The sequence below is a fragment of the Mugil cephalus genome, chromosome 6 (assembly GCF_022458985.1).
Source record: "Mugil cephalus isolate CIBA_MC_2020 chromosome 6, CIBA_Mcephalus_1.1, whole genome shotgun sequence".
NCBI lineage: Eukaryota > Metazoa > Chordata > Actinopteri > Mugiliformes > Mugilidae > Mugil > Mugil cephalus.
In genome coordinates, this window is record NC_061775.1 from 707,853 (window position 1) to 726,807 (window position 18,955).

At 38.8% G+C, this 18,955-nt stretch overlaps 1 protein-coding gene across 2 annotated transcripts in view; it reads left to right on the plus strand.

The window, feature by feature from the left end:
* pde6d (phosphodiesterase 6D, cGMP-specific, rod, delta) overlaps nucleotides 1–11,594 on the plus strand; it is a 38,487-nt gene extending 26,893 nt beyond the window's left edge. Inside the window, exons 4-6 of one of the 2 annotated variants that reach the window (XM_047587838.1) lie at nucleotides 9,587–9,692; nucleotides 9,953–10,080; nucleotides 10,217–11,594. In XM_047587838.1, coding sequence (XP_047443794.1) covers nucleotides 9,587–9,692; nucleotides 9,953–10,034 — 188 coding nt within the window. In that variant the 3' untranslated portion in view covers nucleotides 10,035–10,080; nucleotides 10,217–11,594. Of the gene's footprint in view, nucleotides 1–9,586; nucleotides 9,693–9,952 lie in introns of both variants that reach the window. The other variant, XM_047587837.1, reaches the window with a different exon arrangement.
* The last annotated feature ends 7,361 nt before the right edge of the window (nucleotides 11,595–18,955 follow it).

Consider the following 18,955-nt stretch of genomic DNA (forward strand, 5'->3'; position numbering starts at 1 on the left):
TTAAGGAAGATATCTGCAGGCTCTCTGATGAACTAAAGAAGAAGGACTTGATGTTGTTCAGCTTCACGGTCCAAACAGCTGATGTTGCTAAACTCAGCCCTCCAAGACACCATGGCGAGGGACCCCTCTGCCTGTCCACGACCCTCCTGCTCCACGCCTGACTGCCAGCCCTCCTTGACCGAGGTGGTGGTCCGTGGTCGAAGTCGGGGTTCCAGTGGTTTTGCCTCTCCTCCACGCCCGGGCTATCTAACCGGTTTGCAGTCCTATTGGATGACACACTGACGGGCCATCCAGACGCTGATCCAGTGGCTCCGTTTTCAGGTCAGGTCCTGGCTGTATGGCCGCCTGCTGACACTGGTGCTTTCCCCCTATTGGCCACTGCTGGATTTCGAGTTGGCAGCTTGAAGGAGAAGGAGGCCATGCGCTGTCACTCCAGTGGGCTTCCTAAACCCAAGCCAACAGGGAATCCCTCATCGAGCTCCAACGCTACACTACGTTACGCTAACCCGGTGGTGGTACATGTGGGCACCAATGTCACTGTGCGCAGGCAGTCAGAGGTGACTAAAAGGGATTCTGAAAACCTTTTTAGTCTTTTAACGGAGGGCAAGCTTACCATTTTTATCATTTTGTCTTGTGGAGCAGATTATTTAGCAGGCTCCTCAGTTTACACACATGGCTCCAATCTGCCTGCAGGGCGCATGATGTTGGTTTTAGCCAATTTTAACCCGTTTTGGAACTGTCCCTCGCTGTTTAGAGCCGATGGACCTCGCCACAATTTTCTGGGTATCCGAATGCTAACACTGAACATACATCATGCTGTCCAATCTGCCCCACACCAGAGCTATAGAGTAAAACAGAGTTACGACACTTTCATTGACTCCCATTGTAAAAAAATGGCGGACGACACTTCCCGGTTATGGATTCACGAATAGTAAGGGACGGAGCTCCGTTGATCTCAATTGCTTGTCAAGAACAATTACTGGTAAGTTGATGAAATAATGGCATTTTAAAAGTTTTTTACATTTTTAAGCATTAGCTATCAGAGGTATACTCTTAGACATCCTTATTTTTACATTTGGTTTGAATTAAATGTCGATGTTGATGTTAAAAATGTCACGAATTTAGGGACCTAACTGAAAGCTTGGTAACGGAGGCTACCGTGAGGTAATTAACGTGATAATTTCACTAAAGTCCGTTAACCTTTTGTTGTCAGGTGACATTATGTAAAGTTATTTTGATTGTTAGGTTTTAAAACATTACCAAAATACTACCACAACTGCTAATACTAAAATGTCCATTTATGCCACCAGCTTTTAGCCTTGTCCTGAGACACATGCAGGAGCCCTTTTCCAGGCAGTCTTGAGTGAGGCGGCTGTGAGGACATTCTTTCCCCTTTTCCAGGGCCGTCTCTGTGTGTTTATGGTTTCGTTGCCCCGCTTTGTTTATTAATGGTTTTTGTTTGTTAACATGCACACTGCTGTTATTATTCTAGTTTGTTCTTATTATTCTTTTTAACATTATTATTATTATTATTATTATTATTATTATTATTACTATTATTATTGTTATGTATTAATAATATAATAATATATTATGTATGGCAATAACAATGTATATTCTTTATTGTTATTACTATTAATTTTTTTTCTTGTACACACACACACACACACACACTTGTTCTTTTTTCAATAATTATTTAATAAAAAACTTTTTATTTAACAACCTTTGTACCAGGCATACTTATTCCAGTCCACCAGCTCCAACATAAATTTCAAGTGTGAATAATTGCTTGTAGAGTTAGATTTTGACTGATCATATTCAAGCATAATTAGTAGTTGTTTGATAGATCTGATACATGGCTCCATCGTGAAGTCTCCATGGTTTTGCTGCATGCCTTACAAAAAGAACTAAATGTCCTTTAGTCTCCTACATGTCCTTTTAAAATAACTAAACTAATAAAGATAAAACATACTTTGGAAAAGCTGACATTTCACAAAACAGGTAAGTGCTAAGAGTGCAACAATAATAATAGCAGACAGGGAGATGGTCTCATCCTCCCACATTTCCTGATGTGCTTGGAAACACACCGCACTGCACCATCAGATGGCGGAAGATGGTCTGGAACTATCTGGCTGAAGGAGCGCTATTCCAGCCCCCTTAAACACATACAAACACCACATTTACAGTTACCCGAATAATATTCATACATATTAGCGATAAGTGATGGCCGACATTAACGGCCGTTAGCTAGATTTGCGCAACCATCCAAACAACAACCCATAAAATAACAAATTGGCATATTTAAACAAAATCAACTGCAACTACCAACAGTTCGACCCATTGAACTCCCTTTTAATTCTTACCTGTGAAAGGTAATGCCGTGAGATCTGGTTTGTACTGTAAACCAGTTGGTACACTTACATATAAAATTGAATGAGGAATCTTCTCCGATCGCTCCACTTTGCCACATCCAAGATGGCGGCGACGTTGACATAAGATTCAGGGCTCAATGCAGCCTAGGTATCGATGTCTATGTGCCCGTCCCCTCCCAATTCCCTTTTTTGCCTGCCACACCGACTGCATTGTTTTTAACAGCCCACCTATACTTTGCATGTGTGTTTACAGACCTCCCAAACATTGCCCCTCTTTTATCTCAGATTTCTCAGAAATTCTTTCCATTATCCACAGCAAATTCAGTCAGATTATTATTTTAGGTGATTTTAATTTGCATGTCGACAATAAATCAGACTCTCTTGCAGCTGATTTTTTAAATGTTCTTAACTGTATAAATTTTACTCAGTTTACTTGGTTATTACCTCTGGTCTGTCAACACACACATCTCCTCTGTTTTAGATTTAGCTTTTTCTGATCATTTTTATGTCTTTTTTAGTGTCAGTGGTTTTAAACATGATGATGATATTCCAGAGGAAACTGTGAGGAGACGCTATTTTACTACTGAGGTGGCTGCTAATTTTATTGCTATTTCAAGTGACATTCCTGCAGACTTTTTATCCTCGGCTTGTGATTTTATTGTACATAGTTTCGACAAAGTCACTCCATTAAAAACTAAAAAACGCACCTGCAACCCAACATCTCTATGGATTAATGAAGAAATAAAACAATTAAAAAGAAAGTGTCAGGTTGCAGAGAGGAAATGAAGAAAGAACAAATTACAAATAAACCCCCATATTCTAAAGTCAGAACTAAAAAACTACAATAAGACAATAAAGGAAACAAGACAGGCACATTTTCAAACATTATCAGTGAAACCCATAATAACCCCAGAACACTTTTTTCCATCATGGTAAATGGTCTTGCTCTTATATAGCGCTTTTCTACCTACTCAAAGGTACTCAAAGCGCTTTTACAGTCAGAGACACATCCACCCATTCGCTCACACAAGCACACACACATTCACACACACCAGTGCCAGTTGCACTGGGAGCAACTGGGGGTTCAGTATCTTGCTCAAGGACACTTCGGCATATGGCACACTCAGGGGATCGAACCGCTAACCCTTCGGTTCATGGACAATCCGCTCTACCTACTGAGCCATAGCCGCCCCCAACGGACTAATCAACCCAGTTTTTAACATGTCTGGCAGGATGTCTACAGACATCAAATGTGAGGAGTTTGCAGCTCACTTCAGCAGGAAAATAATTATGAGGTCAGCTTTTAGTCATTCTCAATCTTGTTTTATTACAGCTGAACCTATGTTTTTATGTAAGTAAACACTGGATAGTTTTGTCCTGGTTGATGCTAAGGTGCTGGAGAAGTTATCTCTCAGTTAAAACCAGCAACCTGCCTGTTAGATCCGATTCCTACACCATTTCTTATATCTCTTGGCAGTTTTTTAGCTGAGGATGTTTTGAATATTTTAAATTATTCTGTTCAGACAGGAGTTTTCCCAAGTGCTTATAAGACAATCTTGGTCAGGCCTCTTCTGAAGAGGATCAGTTTAGACAATGAAATTATTGATAATTAAATTAACAAAATAAGTTTTCACAGCTATGCCGATGATACACAGCTATACATCGCTGTGTCTCCTGATGACCCAGGACCGATTGATGTCCTTTTTAACTGCATTTTAGATAATAAGACGTGGATGGAAGAGAACTTCCTACAGCTCAACCAGGACAAAACTGAGGTTTTAGTTATCCTCAGGCTCAGAGAGAGAAACTTTTACCAAAAGTACGGACAATGTCTGTGTCTCCCTCAGAACAGGTAAAAACCTGGGCGTTATTATTGACTCTGAGCTTGGTTTTATCCCTCACATAGTAAAGTAATAGTAAAAGTCCAGCCCTGGTAATAGTAAAAACTGGATTTTACCACCTCAAGAACATAGCAAGAGTCCGGCCATTTCTCTCTCGAGCAAACACGGAGACGCTGATGGATGCTTTTATCTCCAGTCGTATTGACTATTATAATGCTCTCCTTTCCGGTCTTCCCAAAAAAATATAAATCCTTTACAATTACTTCAAAACTCAGCGGCACATGTGCTGACGAAGACCAGAAAGAGAGAGCATATTACACCAGTTTTAAGATCGCTGCATTGGCGCCCTGTGTATTTCAGGATCAATTTTAAGGTTCTTTTATAGGTTTATAAATGTTTTAATGGCCTTGGTCCCTCATATTTATCAGATCTGCTTTAACCATATCAGCTCCTGGCAGCCCTGAGGTCCTCTGGTAGCGGCCTTCTAGTGGTTTGTAGAGTTAAGACAAAGAAGTATGGTGAGGCATCTTGTCAGTTTTATGGCCCACGTCTATGGAACAGCCTGCTGGAGTGTTGATATTTTTAAAAAGAAACTCGAGACCCACCTTTTTAGCTTAGCTTTTAGCCTTAACCTTAAATCTTAAATGTCTATTTTAGCTTGATTCACATGTGCTTGACTAATACTCTACTTATTTTGTTTATTCATGTATTTATTGTTTTTATTGGTCTATCCAGCGAATATTTTTATTTACTTATTTATTACATTTTATTTGCTTACTCTTTTTATATATATTATTATTCAAATGCAGCTTCATTACGTCACACGTGTATCGCCGTACTGAATTCAGGGCGGGGTTTACCATCTCAGAATGTATATAAATAGTCACAATTCCTCAAAATATTGTGGGTTTTTGAGAGGTGAGTTTTGCATACGTCATTGATTTAGAACGAGAGAGCGAGGTTTTAGGTACAAGTAGTATAACATTAGATTAACTTACATACTTACATTGACACATAGGCATTCACACTATTATACATATATTGACTTGCATACCTACTACATACATACATACTAAGCACCAGGGCTGGACTGGGACCAAAAAGAGGATGTATGTGCACATTGTGAAGTTTCAAAAATTAAAATAAAGTGCAGAAGCCTACATGGAAGAGAGTAACCATGTTAAATTTTTTTTTAAAAAATTATACGCTCTTTCACTACTCACAGGCTATAAAGGCAGTTCATACATAAACACACACACACAAGGTAGAACAAGGTTGTGCACAAAACCCTATAAGCTGCTATTATTATGCAGATCTGACTGTGTATTATGAATGTTTTAAGTCTGACTAAATAAAATTAGTAATGTAGCCTATAATAATTTCCTAGGTTGATCGTTTACATATAAGCCTACAATTTCCCCAGATAGACTACTGTTTAGTGTACACATCCAATAACCAACGAGAGCAGAGAGATTTCATTGGACTAGTTCAATGTTCTTCAAGAAAATCAACCAATGGGCCACGTTTCGTGTCTCAGATACCGTTGCAGTCGATTAAAAACAATATACTTTTTTTTTTTTTTAATTATGACAGTCCTTGGTCGGCCCAAAGATGTGCATCAGCCCACCAGGCATTGCCCGGTATGCCAGATGGCCAGTCCAGCCCTTCTAAGCACACATACGGAGAAAGAAGTATTTTATACAACCATTTTCACCACACTCCGTAGTTGCAAAAGTATTTCACTCTTGTTATTTTGTATTTCTATCAATCACCCAATATCTAAAACATACAGTATTATATGAAGGTGCAACCACACAAGCATACAATTGTTTTATTGAAAGAATATAAATCAAGCATTTCAAAATGGTCATACTGTAGATCCTTTATTGTCAAACAGTGCCTCACGGTTTCACACTGTCGTTTCCTGTGACTGCTATGTATACTTTTATCCAGCAGATGTCACTACATTTAATTGTATCTAATACTTTGAAACACTGAACCACTTCAACACAACTCCTTCAGATTGATATAGTGTTTCAGAAAGCTTCGGTTTCTCCATCACTAGTTGAAGCGTCGACGAAGTGCTGTTGTGGTAGGTCAGTTCAGTTATGCAGTACACAATGTGCACGAGGTTGTCTTTTTTTTTCAGTTTGAAGTGATCCCAAACTTTAGACATCTTTTGCCGTTTTCGGACGGTCTCTTCGCTGTCCTCCGTAGCGTCAACTTTTTGACTCGAGCCTCCCGTGCGTCACAGTTTACAGTCCGTGTAGAACACGACCCCCGGGGTGGAACGCAAGTGACTACTTAAACGAAATTGATGATTTAACGAATGCTCGAGACAAAAAATAAATTAATAAACGATTCAAGGATTTTTTTGTACAAGTATATTTTTAATGTGTTTAAATAAAAAAAAAATCTAAGATTTCAAGATACACATAGAACCTTTATTTTTAAACAACAACAACAGTGCCTTACTATTTTTATGGCATCTTGCCCTTTGTTACATCCAAATGCTATGTTAAAAGCTGCACTACTGATTAGGTAGGACCCATGGAACCTTGGCAACCTTTCCAGAGCACATTAATCAGCTACCTAAGTTACTACCAGGTTGCTACCAATTCCGGTTAACCTCACTAGTGTTTTTTAGGCTACACAGCTGTTCACTCCCAATCCATTGATTTCCCTTGTAGGAACTGTGTGGGAATGCTCTAACTTTCACTATTAAACATAGCCCTGAGTTCTGCCTGATCTCACCAAACGTTTAAGTGATTGCCGATCACAATCAATCAGGATATTTTTCCAACCACATTTCTTCCTCAAAGATGATGGTTACCCACCATCCTTCCAGTTTTTAATAATGCATTGGCCAGTTCTTAACGGTTGGCCGGTTCTAACTCGATTAGTCCGCTTGAAACCTAGTATACAGTCAATGCTTAAAAACTGACCTTTTCTCTGGTGAGGACCTTTTGGGTAGGTGTGAATCAGGTGTGAATACAAATCAGCAGACTAAACAAGTGAACCGAGACCACCTCTGCAGCTGGGACTCGGTTCACTTGTTTGGTCCACACCAGAACCCTGGTACGCTTCGTTTGTTCTGTGAATGCAATCCGAATCTTTTCCGAACCTAAATGCAACATCTGAGCACCTTTTTGTATTAAATGGGCTTCCGTTTGTAACAATTCACCATACACACAAGGGGGATGTTTTCAGGACAACATTACCTTTTAATGTTGTTAATATCTTATGGAAAAACTGACCCTGCCTTTGAAATCATCAATACAACACACAAAATCCCGACACCTGTAGGGCATCCCAGGAGTGGCAGTAGCTCAGGAGGTAGAGCGGTCGTCACAGTGGCGGTTCTAGATTAAAATTACCAGGGGGCCCGAGGTGGGGCCAGTGTTTTTTCAGGGGGCACATATAAGGACAAAACAGGACAATATTGAAGCGTTCAAAATGTTGAGTTAAGTTTATTTAAAACCAAAACAAAATACATTAAGTATTAATATAATAAGACAAACATAAAATAAAATGTGCTCAATAAACCTTGAAACCATGTTTGTCTTTTTTGTAAAATAAGATTTCTGTTTTTGCATAAAATAAAACTTTTATCTGCACAATGACACTTTTTTAATCTAAGCATTTAGCTACACACAGAGTTCTTTTTCACAGCATCAGACTTAAATGTACAATCACACTATCTTTATCTAGGTCTAAATCACACTCATCATCTCACTCTTTCCTTATGTACAGTAAGGATGAAAAAAATGAAAAAAATAGAAAGAAAAAATAATGTCCTTCTTGCTCTGTTGCTCATGATGATAGCCTACTAAAAAGAAAAGAGGATTGTAGCATCTGCATCTCAGAAGGCCATTTGAGTTTTTCATTGAACAAGTAGGCTACATGCTACATTTCCTGAGCATGACATCATGTTTACCAACTTCAATAGCTTTGCTTATTCACAAACATAACAAGACCACGCTGTGATTGAGCACAATAAAAACAAATTTTATCATTGTAGTAAACAACGGTAAAACACGAAAATGTGCCGTTATTTCGCCACTGACGTTACGAAATTGAATCGTTTCCCAACCTTCGCCTCTTTGCAGTAGTCCATGCAGGGCTGCTGGCTGTTTGCTTTCAACAGTTCCAAATTCGCGCTGCCGGTCTTTCAGAAGCGGGTAACATTGTGTGTGTGGCACTTCAAGAAGTCCGTGTAGAACGCTCTGTCCCATTAGTTCCAGTCTTCGAGCCACCGCATGCTGCCGTAAGAAATTAATAAATCTATTATCCGTTCAGCACAGGGGCTGCAACAGGGGCAAGGAACAATTTTACAGGGGCACTGGCCCCTGTTGGCCCCTGTGTAAAACCGCCAATGGGTCGTCCAATAACTGAAAGGTTCAATTCCGCCCTATCCCTAGTCTGTCCGTTGCGTTGTTGGGCAAGACACTTAACCCACCTTGTCTCCAGGTGTATGCTCCCTGGTGTATGATTGCAAGTGAGTGATGTTGGTGGTGGTCGGAGGCTGTAGGCGTAAACTGGCAGCCACATTTCCGTTCATTACCAGGGTGTGACTGTGTGAGCAAATGAATAATGTGTATAATATAATTATAAGCGCTTTGAGTATCTGGAAAAGCGCAATATAAATCCAGTGCATTATTATTGTTATTGATTCATTCTTTTCTATTTATACCAAGAATGAGCCGTGGGTCAACGCGGGGCACAAAAGAAAGTACTGCCCCCTCGATATATGGTTGGAGGAGGGCATATATCAGCTGCTTGACGCACATCAGCAAAAATGCTGACGTCTATGACCAAATCGCCAAGAGAATGTGCGAGGCAGGCTTTACCCGGACTCCGACGCAGTGTCGGCTTAAAGTGAAAAAACTTCACCATTTTTATCCAGTGACTGAGCGGCTATGGGACACATGTGGGTCTGTTTACAGTGTTGGTCCACTTGTCAAAAATTGCAATTTGAATACAAACCGAACCAAAGGTCCGGACCAAAGCAAGTGAACTATTGGACTTTCCTTGTGTGAATACTCCCTAAGTCATCTCTGCTTCAGTCTCCTTAGGTGTTTTCTTTGCTGGATGCAGCTAATGATTTGACTCTTCTCAAACGAACATCTTTTCCACGACCACGGGTTGTGTCTTTCCTCATGAAAATGAGAAGCTACTCATTGCATCAGTTGTGGTTGTTGCTAGCTGAAAGCTACATGGTTGGGGTGTGTCAACTCATGTAAAGTAACGTATTTAACATGCTGCAGCCACATTTAACAAATACATTACTGCCACATATATATTTTAAAGGGCATTGGGATTATGTTATACACCACTGAGCTTTTTTTTTTCTCTGTGTGTGTCTCTGTACAGAATGGTTCTTTGAGTTTGGTTTTGTAATCCCCAACTCCACCAACACATGGCAATCTCTGATAGAGGCAGCTCCAGAGTCTCAGATGATGCCAGCTAACGTTTTAACGTGAGTTTCCTCTTGGTGATTGTTTTCTTTCTTCTGTGTTTATGTGCATTCTAATATAACCTATATAATGGCACTAAAAATGTCAAACTGTATAGTTGGATAGTTAAACACCCAGGAAAAAGATTACACATAAGACATAAAATATTATTCAAAGTAGATTATTCCATAGAACTTCACATATTCCTAGAGAGAAGGTTTTTTGAAATTGTTTGAAAGATTTCATTTATCATTTAAAGTTGACATGCGTCTTTGTATTCCAGTGGTAACGTGATAATTGAGACCAAGTTCTACGATGATGACCTTCACGTCAGTACTTCCAGGGTACGACTTTTCTACGTCTGACCTACGTTCCAAAATGCTGACATCTGCCATGGTATAAATTACCAAGGTTAGCTACATTTTGCAGCAGTAAACAGTTCTGACTTGGGATCAGCATGTTTGAGAGTAACTCAGCTGTGGTGTCACAGTCATTGAAGTGAGCTTTTTGTTTGGTTGTTCTGTGTTGACTTGAACACTTCTTCTAGACCCTTGAAGAGGATGAAGAAGAGAGAAAATTCCACTGTCCACTGTTCAAGGATCTCTCTCTGCATTTACCCTTCCAGACTGTTACACTATACTGTAAATACATGACTACTGATCTCAAGTCATTCATGGAGCCACTCTGAAATTACACGTTTTTTTTTGTTTTTTGTTTTGTTTTGTTTTTTGTTTTTTTTTTAAATGATGCCCGCTGTCACTCTAAGGTTGCATTTACTCAGGAACCTAACAAAAGACATTATTAGATCTTCTCTTTCTTTGACACTGCTCTCAAAGTCTCCTCCATTTAAACAAAGCAAATAAGTGTCGAGGGAAGATGATATATTCAAGAGGTCGTCATCATACACACAGTAAGAACTTTTATTGATTGTCGGTGCTTTGACTAAATTTTGTTGGGCAACTCTACAATAATATTAGTTATATTTATAAATACATTACCATAAACACTACTACATAATTCAATTTAAAACATTATTTATTTGTGTCCCAATCTAGAGGTTACCTGCTGTGAAGTCCCAACATCTGAATGGAGTATATTATAAGACTGTCACACTCCAAAGTGTCCAGCAGTTGTTTACATTTGAGTGGCAGAGTTGTCATGATCTATGTACTCTTTCTAATACTCTACATTCCCCTTTTACACATCAGGTTTTGTAAACTTGTAGTCATAAGTCATACATTTATTCTGCTTGTTATCACACAAATAGACATAATACAGATTTATGTGGACAAAATCAAACAACTTAACTCTTAAAATTTCACTTTTATGAGTTGACTGTTAACAGTGGTCTCTGTGAGGCCAAGTATTGAACTGCTAAGGAAATTGTAGCCCTCTAAAGGACAGACATTTCCAAGCGGCCTCTGAAGTGGGACACACATTCCAACCAAATCTTTTCTGTTTTATGACTACATAAACTAGTATAGAGCAGTTTCAGTGTAGTGTAATTTTTACTTTCTGCTACAAGAGCCACTAGTTTGACTGGATTGCTTCTTGAAAAACAAACATGATTGAGGGACAGCCATTAGCAAAAACAAAGCATTTATTACATTGATTTATATGCTGGTATTTAATTTTCAGGGGTACACTTACTTCAAATATTCAACTGTCAAATAAATTATCAGCTTTAGATTGCAAAATGTATAAATTATTCTCAGTAGTTAACTTATTTACAGTTTTACCTAGGCTCAACACAGATGTTAACAGCTGCTAAAGGTATTTATAATGACTTTGCTCTGTTCCCCCTGGCTGAGTTTTTATCTTTGAATTCTCATTAATTGTCTTAGCTGCTATCAGAGCTGTGTAGAGTTGTGTTTGAATATCACAGACGTTGTTGTAGATTAAAATCAAACAGTGTTGTAATAACAGGATGTGTGTTTAGTTTTTATTGTGCTAATTTTCAGTGAAAATGTAACATTTAGAAAATACAAAGAGTTACATTATTTGTTTAAGATTCAAGGTTATTTATTGTCATTTTTCACAGAGTACCCTTAATAGTCCTAGGGACCATTAACTCCCTCTGAGGATCTGAAAAAAAGCTAAGCTATGGGCATAAAAACTACCAGACATGTTTATCAAGACACTTGAAAATGGACACGGTTCTAGCAATTTCAAGCCCATGTACAAGTTTTAGGCAGGTGTGAAAAAACAGCAGTAAACTAAGAATGCTTTCAATATAAATAATGATTGTTTATTTGATCAACTTGCAAAATGCAAAGTGAGCAAACAAAAGAAAAATCTAAGTTAAATCAGTACTGGGTGTTACTTCACCCAATACTGTGTTTGCCTTCAAACCAGCATCAGTCCTTATAGGTACGGTTGCACAAAGTCAAGGATGTTGTAAGATTGTAGACGCAGTGGTCAGTCAAGGAAACTTGGAAGGCGTCCTGCAGTGCCACCAGCTCAGAATTGGCAGAAACCGGTGGGGCCCAGGTACCCCCACCTACTGTCTGGAGAAGTCTGGCCAGAAGTGGTCTTCATGGAAGAGTTGCAACCATTCCTCTGACATGGAAACAAGGCCAAGAAACTCAACTATGCACGGAAACATAGGAACTGGGATGCAGAAAAATGGCACTTTTCTTGGGGTTGACAGTTCCTCAGTGTTTTCTCTTGTCACACAAAAGGGTCCTCCAGGTTTTTTGGATGGTAGTATTTGATTCAGTGCCTACTATAACGTATATTGGATGATTTATTTATTGCTTTCATAAATGGAATTGCGGTTTATATAACTTGGCTTTTTAGACCAAAAAGCAATCAAATGATGTCCAGCCAGTTAGTGTTGGTGCTATTAGTCTCACAATTAGTGAGTCCAATGAATTTGTCTCAGGTATGGCTGACAAAGTTGGGTCACTTGTTAATCAATATTCCTAACAACAATGAAGACAAAAAATCAGTACAAGTAATTCCAAGAGAGACTACTGAAGAACATACTTTGGAGTTCAGTCAAAAGTTAAATCCATTACGCATGATTAAATGCCTAAAGTAGGCTGCCCTGACAAATTGAGGCCACATTTAGACCTTGCAATCTGCGTTGTCCTTGAGCAAGTATCCAGCTTTACCTGTGGTTCCATCTGGCATGAAAATGCATCTCCAGTTGTGTATAGCACATAAACAAAGCAAATAAACAGCATATTTGTGACGCATGTTAACAGGAGGTAAATCCATTGCTTGATTGGTTCTTGTGGAGTCTACAATGCAGTGACAAAACAGAGGCTACCTTAGCATTATGACATGGCCTTAACTTCGACTGTTTCTAATCTTACCTGGTTCTTTTCACTATCTCTTTGGTGTTTCATCCTGTTCTCTTCTGTATAATCCATAAGAACCAAACACAATTTCTACCCAGTAAAAGCAATAAATTGATCCTTATGTAGACCAGAAGTTTACATACACTGTAAAAAAAGACAAACCTTCTTTCTCACTGTCTGAAGTTAAATCAGACTAAATGTCTCCTGTTTTAGGTCAGTTAGGATTACCAAAATAATTTCTATTTGCTAAATGCCACAATAATGACAGAGAGAATATTTCAGGGAATTTTTGTTACTTTCTTTTAAGTTAGAAGTTTACAAACATTTCCTTAGTATTTGCTGGCATTGCCTTTAAACTGTATGGTTTGGCCAGTAAGCCGTAAGGAAATGAGGAAAACTGAGCCTGAACTTCACAAAAACATTAAAGGGCTCCAAGAACTGCTAAACTGAATAAAAGGAAATAAATACAAAATAGGAAAATAAATGAAATAAATGTATTCAGTTAAAGAAAATTCAAAAAGCAATTATCCTGCCTACATTCTCTCACTGCTGCTGTCATTTCCTGTTGTGCATTGGTCATAGAATTCATTCCACAATTCTGAGACAATCCCTCACAATTTGGTTTTTGGTGAAACAGGCAGTGTAGCATCCATTTTCAGAAAAGTCATCGACAAAAACAACACTACTGCTTTCAAAAACATCTTCACTCCTACCCTGTGTGGAATATAGTGAAAACTCAGAATTGTCAGAATTTGCAGTGCATATGATAAATATCACTTCAAGGTTGACAGTTTCAAATGTAGTGCGTGGCAGATTGTAGCAACACTGAGAGAAGACCAGAGTTGGAACCAAATCTGTGCTGACTGTGTGGACTGTCATTTTTTTGAAGGGGGAGTTTTGTGTCAGTGTACAGTTGTCTGACTGTAATTACGTGAAATGTATCAGTAAATACAGCAAGACCAGAACAACTGTGGTTTATCAGATCAGATTGAATACAATTGTACTCGACAATGATCCATACGAACTAGTATGCCTTTGGAAAAGTGGATTAGCCTCAGTTTCAGTTAGTTTAAGTTAGTATTAGGTCATTTCATTATGATAAATGTAGCTAAATAAAAGATGCTAACACTAGGAGCTTTAATAAGAAGTAAAGTTAGCCATACAATACTGTAGTGTCTGACAGTAGGTTGGTTTGTGATGGACTAGTTTCCCTCGAAAATAAGGCAGATTACCTTGAAAACCAATCTAGACGGAATAACCTTGTTTTTGAGGGGATCGAGGAGGCAGCTGATGACACCTGGGCTGTCTCTGAGGCAAAAATCCGTGAGGTGTTCACCTAGGTGCTGAACTTAAACCTGGGGCATGCACAGTCCATTGCTATCGAGAGAGACCATCGGACAGGAAGGCAGGGACGACAGGAAGGGGAAGAGTCGACCGGCTGTAGTGAAATTCAGGTATTTCAGAGATAGAGAGGGGACCCTCGCCACAGTAAGAGAGAAAGCGAGTATGAAAATGAGGGGCACAGGTATGTACATATATCACTGTGGACTTCTCAGAATTGAAGAGTTTTTTTGTTTGTTTTTGTTTTTTCACTTCAAAAAATATATTTTCAATCAAAGAAAAATGTGTATGTTTACGATTTTCTTATCTTCGGACATAATATGAGGAGATGTTCGTTACCTGCTTGACAGTTTCGACTGTGACTTCAGTCTTCCTCAGAAGCGCCATCCGACGTGTTGCTGACGTGTCATTTATCAGCTGGCAAAGTCAAAACCCAAACAAATAAAAACATTTCAATATACCAACCCTAACCCTTTCTCTCTGTTTTTATTTCAAATGGGATAACTGACAGATATTTAAATCATGTTGAAAGTGTTTCAGCCAACCACAAGAATTTGTGAAATTTCGTTGGTGTAATTTATTGTTTGTCCTGTCTTGGCGCAAGCGGCGTTTCTTGACGTCCCAACTTGAACCGTTTGACTGTCGCCTCTGTCATCCGGACATTTAGACTGGAGCACAGGTATGTAACCAAACCAATCTTTTTACACTATGTAGTACACCCCATGTCATAGTGTATTAGTTGGGTTACACCAGTTCATAATTGGCTGATGTCATAAACTAACTGTACAAGTTTCCTGTACAGTTTACTCTACTGTGGGGGAAATTTCTTCATTGTCCTTCATTGTTTGTATATATATATATATATATATACCAACCTTAGACCTTGCAACACAGCCCCTATTCTCACATTTCTGGACAGACTCCAAAACCTTCTCATACCACCAGAGTGTATGAGTGATGCAGACCATCAAAGAAACCGATACGTTGTATGGGACAACGTGAGTTTTGTTTTTTGGGACAATTTTTGCAGTTTGGGTGAGTGATTGTGTTAAGTATTTTGATAAAACCACACTAGTTTGCAACATCAGCAACATCTACTGTTTTGGTCTTGATTGAGCTTGTGTGTAAAAGGAGTTAAAACTAATTTTAAACATGTAAAATGTGTGTATTTTGCGTCAGAAGAATTGTGTTAATTGTATAGCCTACACAGGTGGATGTTGTAACTGTGAAGAGTTTTGAAAAAGCGTTAAAAGTATTGAACGGGTCATAGTAGTAAAAAAAACTGTATACATATTTAAGTACTGTAATCATGATTGTGCTTCACAATAGTGACTACTCCATGTTTATTTCTCATATTGTCATGTGCGTTTCAGAGAGTCCTTGAGCTAGAGGTGGCTGCAGTGGATCAGATAGATGGCCCAGAGCAGTTCGGGTACATTGTCATTTGGGACAACATAAGTTTCCACCGGGCTATTCTGGTTTGCTGCCCGCCCACACTTTTTACTTTCTATATTCCCCATCCCTCAATCCTAATGAGGAATTCTTTTCTGCCTGGAAATGGATAGTGTATGACTGAAATCCTCAAACGCGTATACCCCTTCTCCAAGCTATGGAAGACTCTTGTGGAAAAACTGCAGTTGATGCTTTTCATGGCTGATATTTCCCCACTGCTTGGCCAAGAAAACATTGCTTGTGATGTGAATGAGGTGCTGTGGCCAGGCCGAAACAGAAGAGAGAATGCAGCATTTTTTTTCTTCTTGTAATTGTATACAGTAAATTCTTCTGTGTACTGTGCACATTGTTTTTGTGGGGAAAATAAAATATATTTGTTACAATGTATTTGTGTGTTCAGAGAATAAAAACAATATTCTAAAATATTTTACAACACACTTATGTACTGTTTGTAGTAAGTGTAACACTGAACAAAAAAAGGCCTAAGTCACTATAATGAATGGAGAAGAAGTGTTTTCCATTTATCATAGTTTTACATTGAGCACATCAGTGTTCAACTGGTTCTTATAAATGTCTATTCATATGATGATTTGTGTCATTTGAAAACAAAATACAATTTTCAGAAGAAATGACACTGTTTTGAATGTAAAGTTTCATTTTGCAGGAGAAATGAGGGGTTGTGGCCATTGTGTGTCTTTTGATTTGTGTGTAGAGTTCTGACAGTATGAGGCATATTTTCAGAAAATGTGTGTAAACAATCACGAAAAACTGTATCTTCTACTGTATCTATATGTTCATTGCATTGAACAGGGACTCTGATTTCATTAGTCAAGTTCTAGTTTCACCTGACTGCCAATTAATCAATTCATCAAATGTTCCAAGAGAGTCACATATAGTACTAATGGCATTATGTTCTTTACTAATTTGACAATTGAACAGACTATTGTGCATGTGTGTCAGGCTGGGACACAAACAGAACTCAGACGCAGAGAGAGATACGGCTGAAGCCAATTTTATTTAACAAAAAATCACTCCTAACGGAGGACAGCCAATGAGGCAAAAGTACAAACTAAAATTCACGGTAAAGGTTCTACAAAGAAACACTCCTAAGGAGGGAAACCAAAAATCTCTTGAGACAAAGTACAAAGAAAATAAACAGGAACGATTACTTAGCTCGTAGCTGTGGCAAAAAATGGGCATGAAAGGCTGGGCTGACTGCGTGTCAGAACAGACGAAACACTCACAGGACAAGGGGAGACGTAGACAATATATACAAGCATACAGGAAATGGGGAATAGGTGGAAAGCAATCTGGCAGGATACACCGGGGACACACAGGGGAAGGGCACTTCCGTTGTGATCAGTTGCCACGTGGTTTGGAGGTTTGTCCATGTTATTTTAAAAACGTAATTTCTGTTTCAAGAAATGAGCCCAACCATTGGAGAAAAACATTAAGGTCTATGATCCACAAGGGAAAGCTTGGTTATAGTAGCTTAATTATTACAAAAACCTTAGCTGTTATATGGCTAGGTGTAGTAAGGCATACAATAAGGTCTATAGCGTTCACTATGGGAGCGGAGCTGAATCAGTGTGATGGAGAATGAGCTCCTCTGACCCTCTAGTGTTTGGTGCAGTGGATGGGATGGATTGTCCATAAGGGAGAGCAGTTTATCCAGTGTCCTTTTGGATCAATTTGTTGATCCTTGTAGCACTCTAAAATGTAATAATTTCCTAAAAATGTAATAACGCCTGAAAATGTAATAAAATTAGCACTTGACTCGATCAAAAATGTAATAAAACCCAATAATGTAATAACTTCACCAATAATGTAATAAAATATCCTGACTGATACTGTAATAACATTTTACTGACAATGTAATACATCATTACATTATTGGGAATTTATTACATTTTCGGGAGTTTTTTTCTTTTCAAAACCAATAATGTAATATTTGACAGATAATGTAATATTATGTTCAATAGTCATTCTGTTTTTTTCAAATCCAGTGTATATAACATTCTTAGATTTTCAAAACACAAAATGTAGAACTCTGGACTGAAAATGAACATATGCAATAAAAATGTAATAAATTCCCAGAAATGTAATAAGCTATTACATTATCAGTAAAAATGTTATTACAATATCAGTCAGGATATTTTGTTACATTTTCAGGCGTTATTACATTTTCTGGAAATTATTACATTTTAGGGCGCTACAATCCTTCTGATGTCTTTCTTGCTGGTATTACTCCCCAAACAAACCACAGCAAAGAACAAGGCACTTGCTCCAACAGACTGGTAGAAAGACTCTAGTTGCTGCACACTTTGAAAGACCTGAGCTTCCTGAGAAAGTAGAATCTACTCAGGGCCTTATTGTACACTTATCACTGTCCCTCCAGTCTAGCCTGTTGTTCATGTGGACTCCCAGGTACTTGTAGTGCTCTACTACTTCCATCTCTAGGACCTGGATGGTGATGGGCTCCACTGGTTTCCTCTTCCTTGAAGTCAATGACCAGCTCCTTGGTCTTCTCCATGTTCAGGAGTACGTGATTTGCCTGGGACCACTCCACAATGTCCGTGATCAGTGTTCTGTACTCCACCTCCTTTCCATCCCTGATACACCCTACCACTGCATCAGAGAACTAATGCAGGTGGCAGCACCCAGAACTGTATCGGAAATCAGAGGTGTAAAGAGTGAACAGAAAAGGAGATAGGACAGTCCCCAGTAGTGTTCCCACATTACTGGCAACAGTATCTGACAGGGAGCCCCCCACCAAAAGGGTCGAATGGTGTTAAATTAATTAAATTAAATTAAAAATTAAATTAAAATTAAAATTTAATTAAATTATAGCATCATCCACACTAACATTAAGCTGATACGCAAACTGAAGAGGGTCCAAGACAGGGGCCAGCAGGGGTCTCAGATGAGCCAGGACGAGTCTCTCCTGGACCTACATGACGTGTGACGTCAGTGCGACAGGTCTGAAGTCGTTGAGGCCAGATGGGATGGGCTTCCTCGGCACTGGTACTATGCAGGATGTTTTCCATAGCACCGGTATTCTTTCCACCTTCAGACTCAGGTTAAACAGGAAGTGCAGAATGCCAGTCAGCTGGGAAGCGCAGGTCTTCTATCTATCTATGGTTACGAGAACTGAGTGATTAGTGAGTGTGTTTACACAGTAAGCAAAT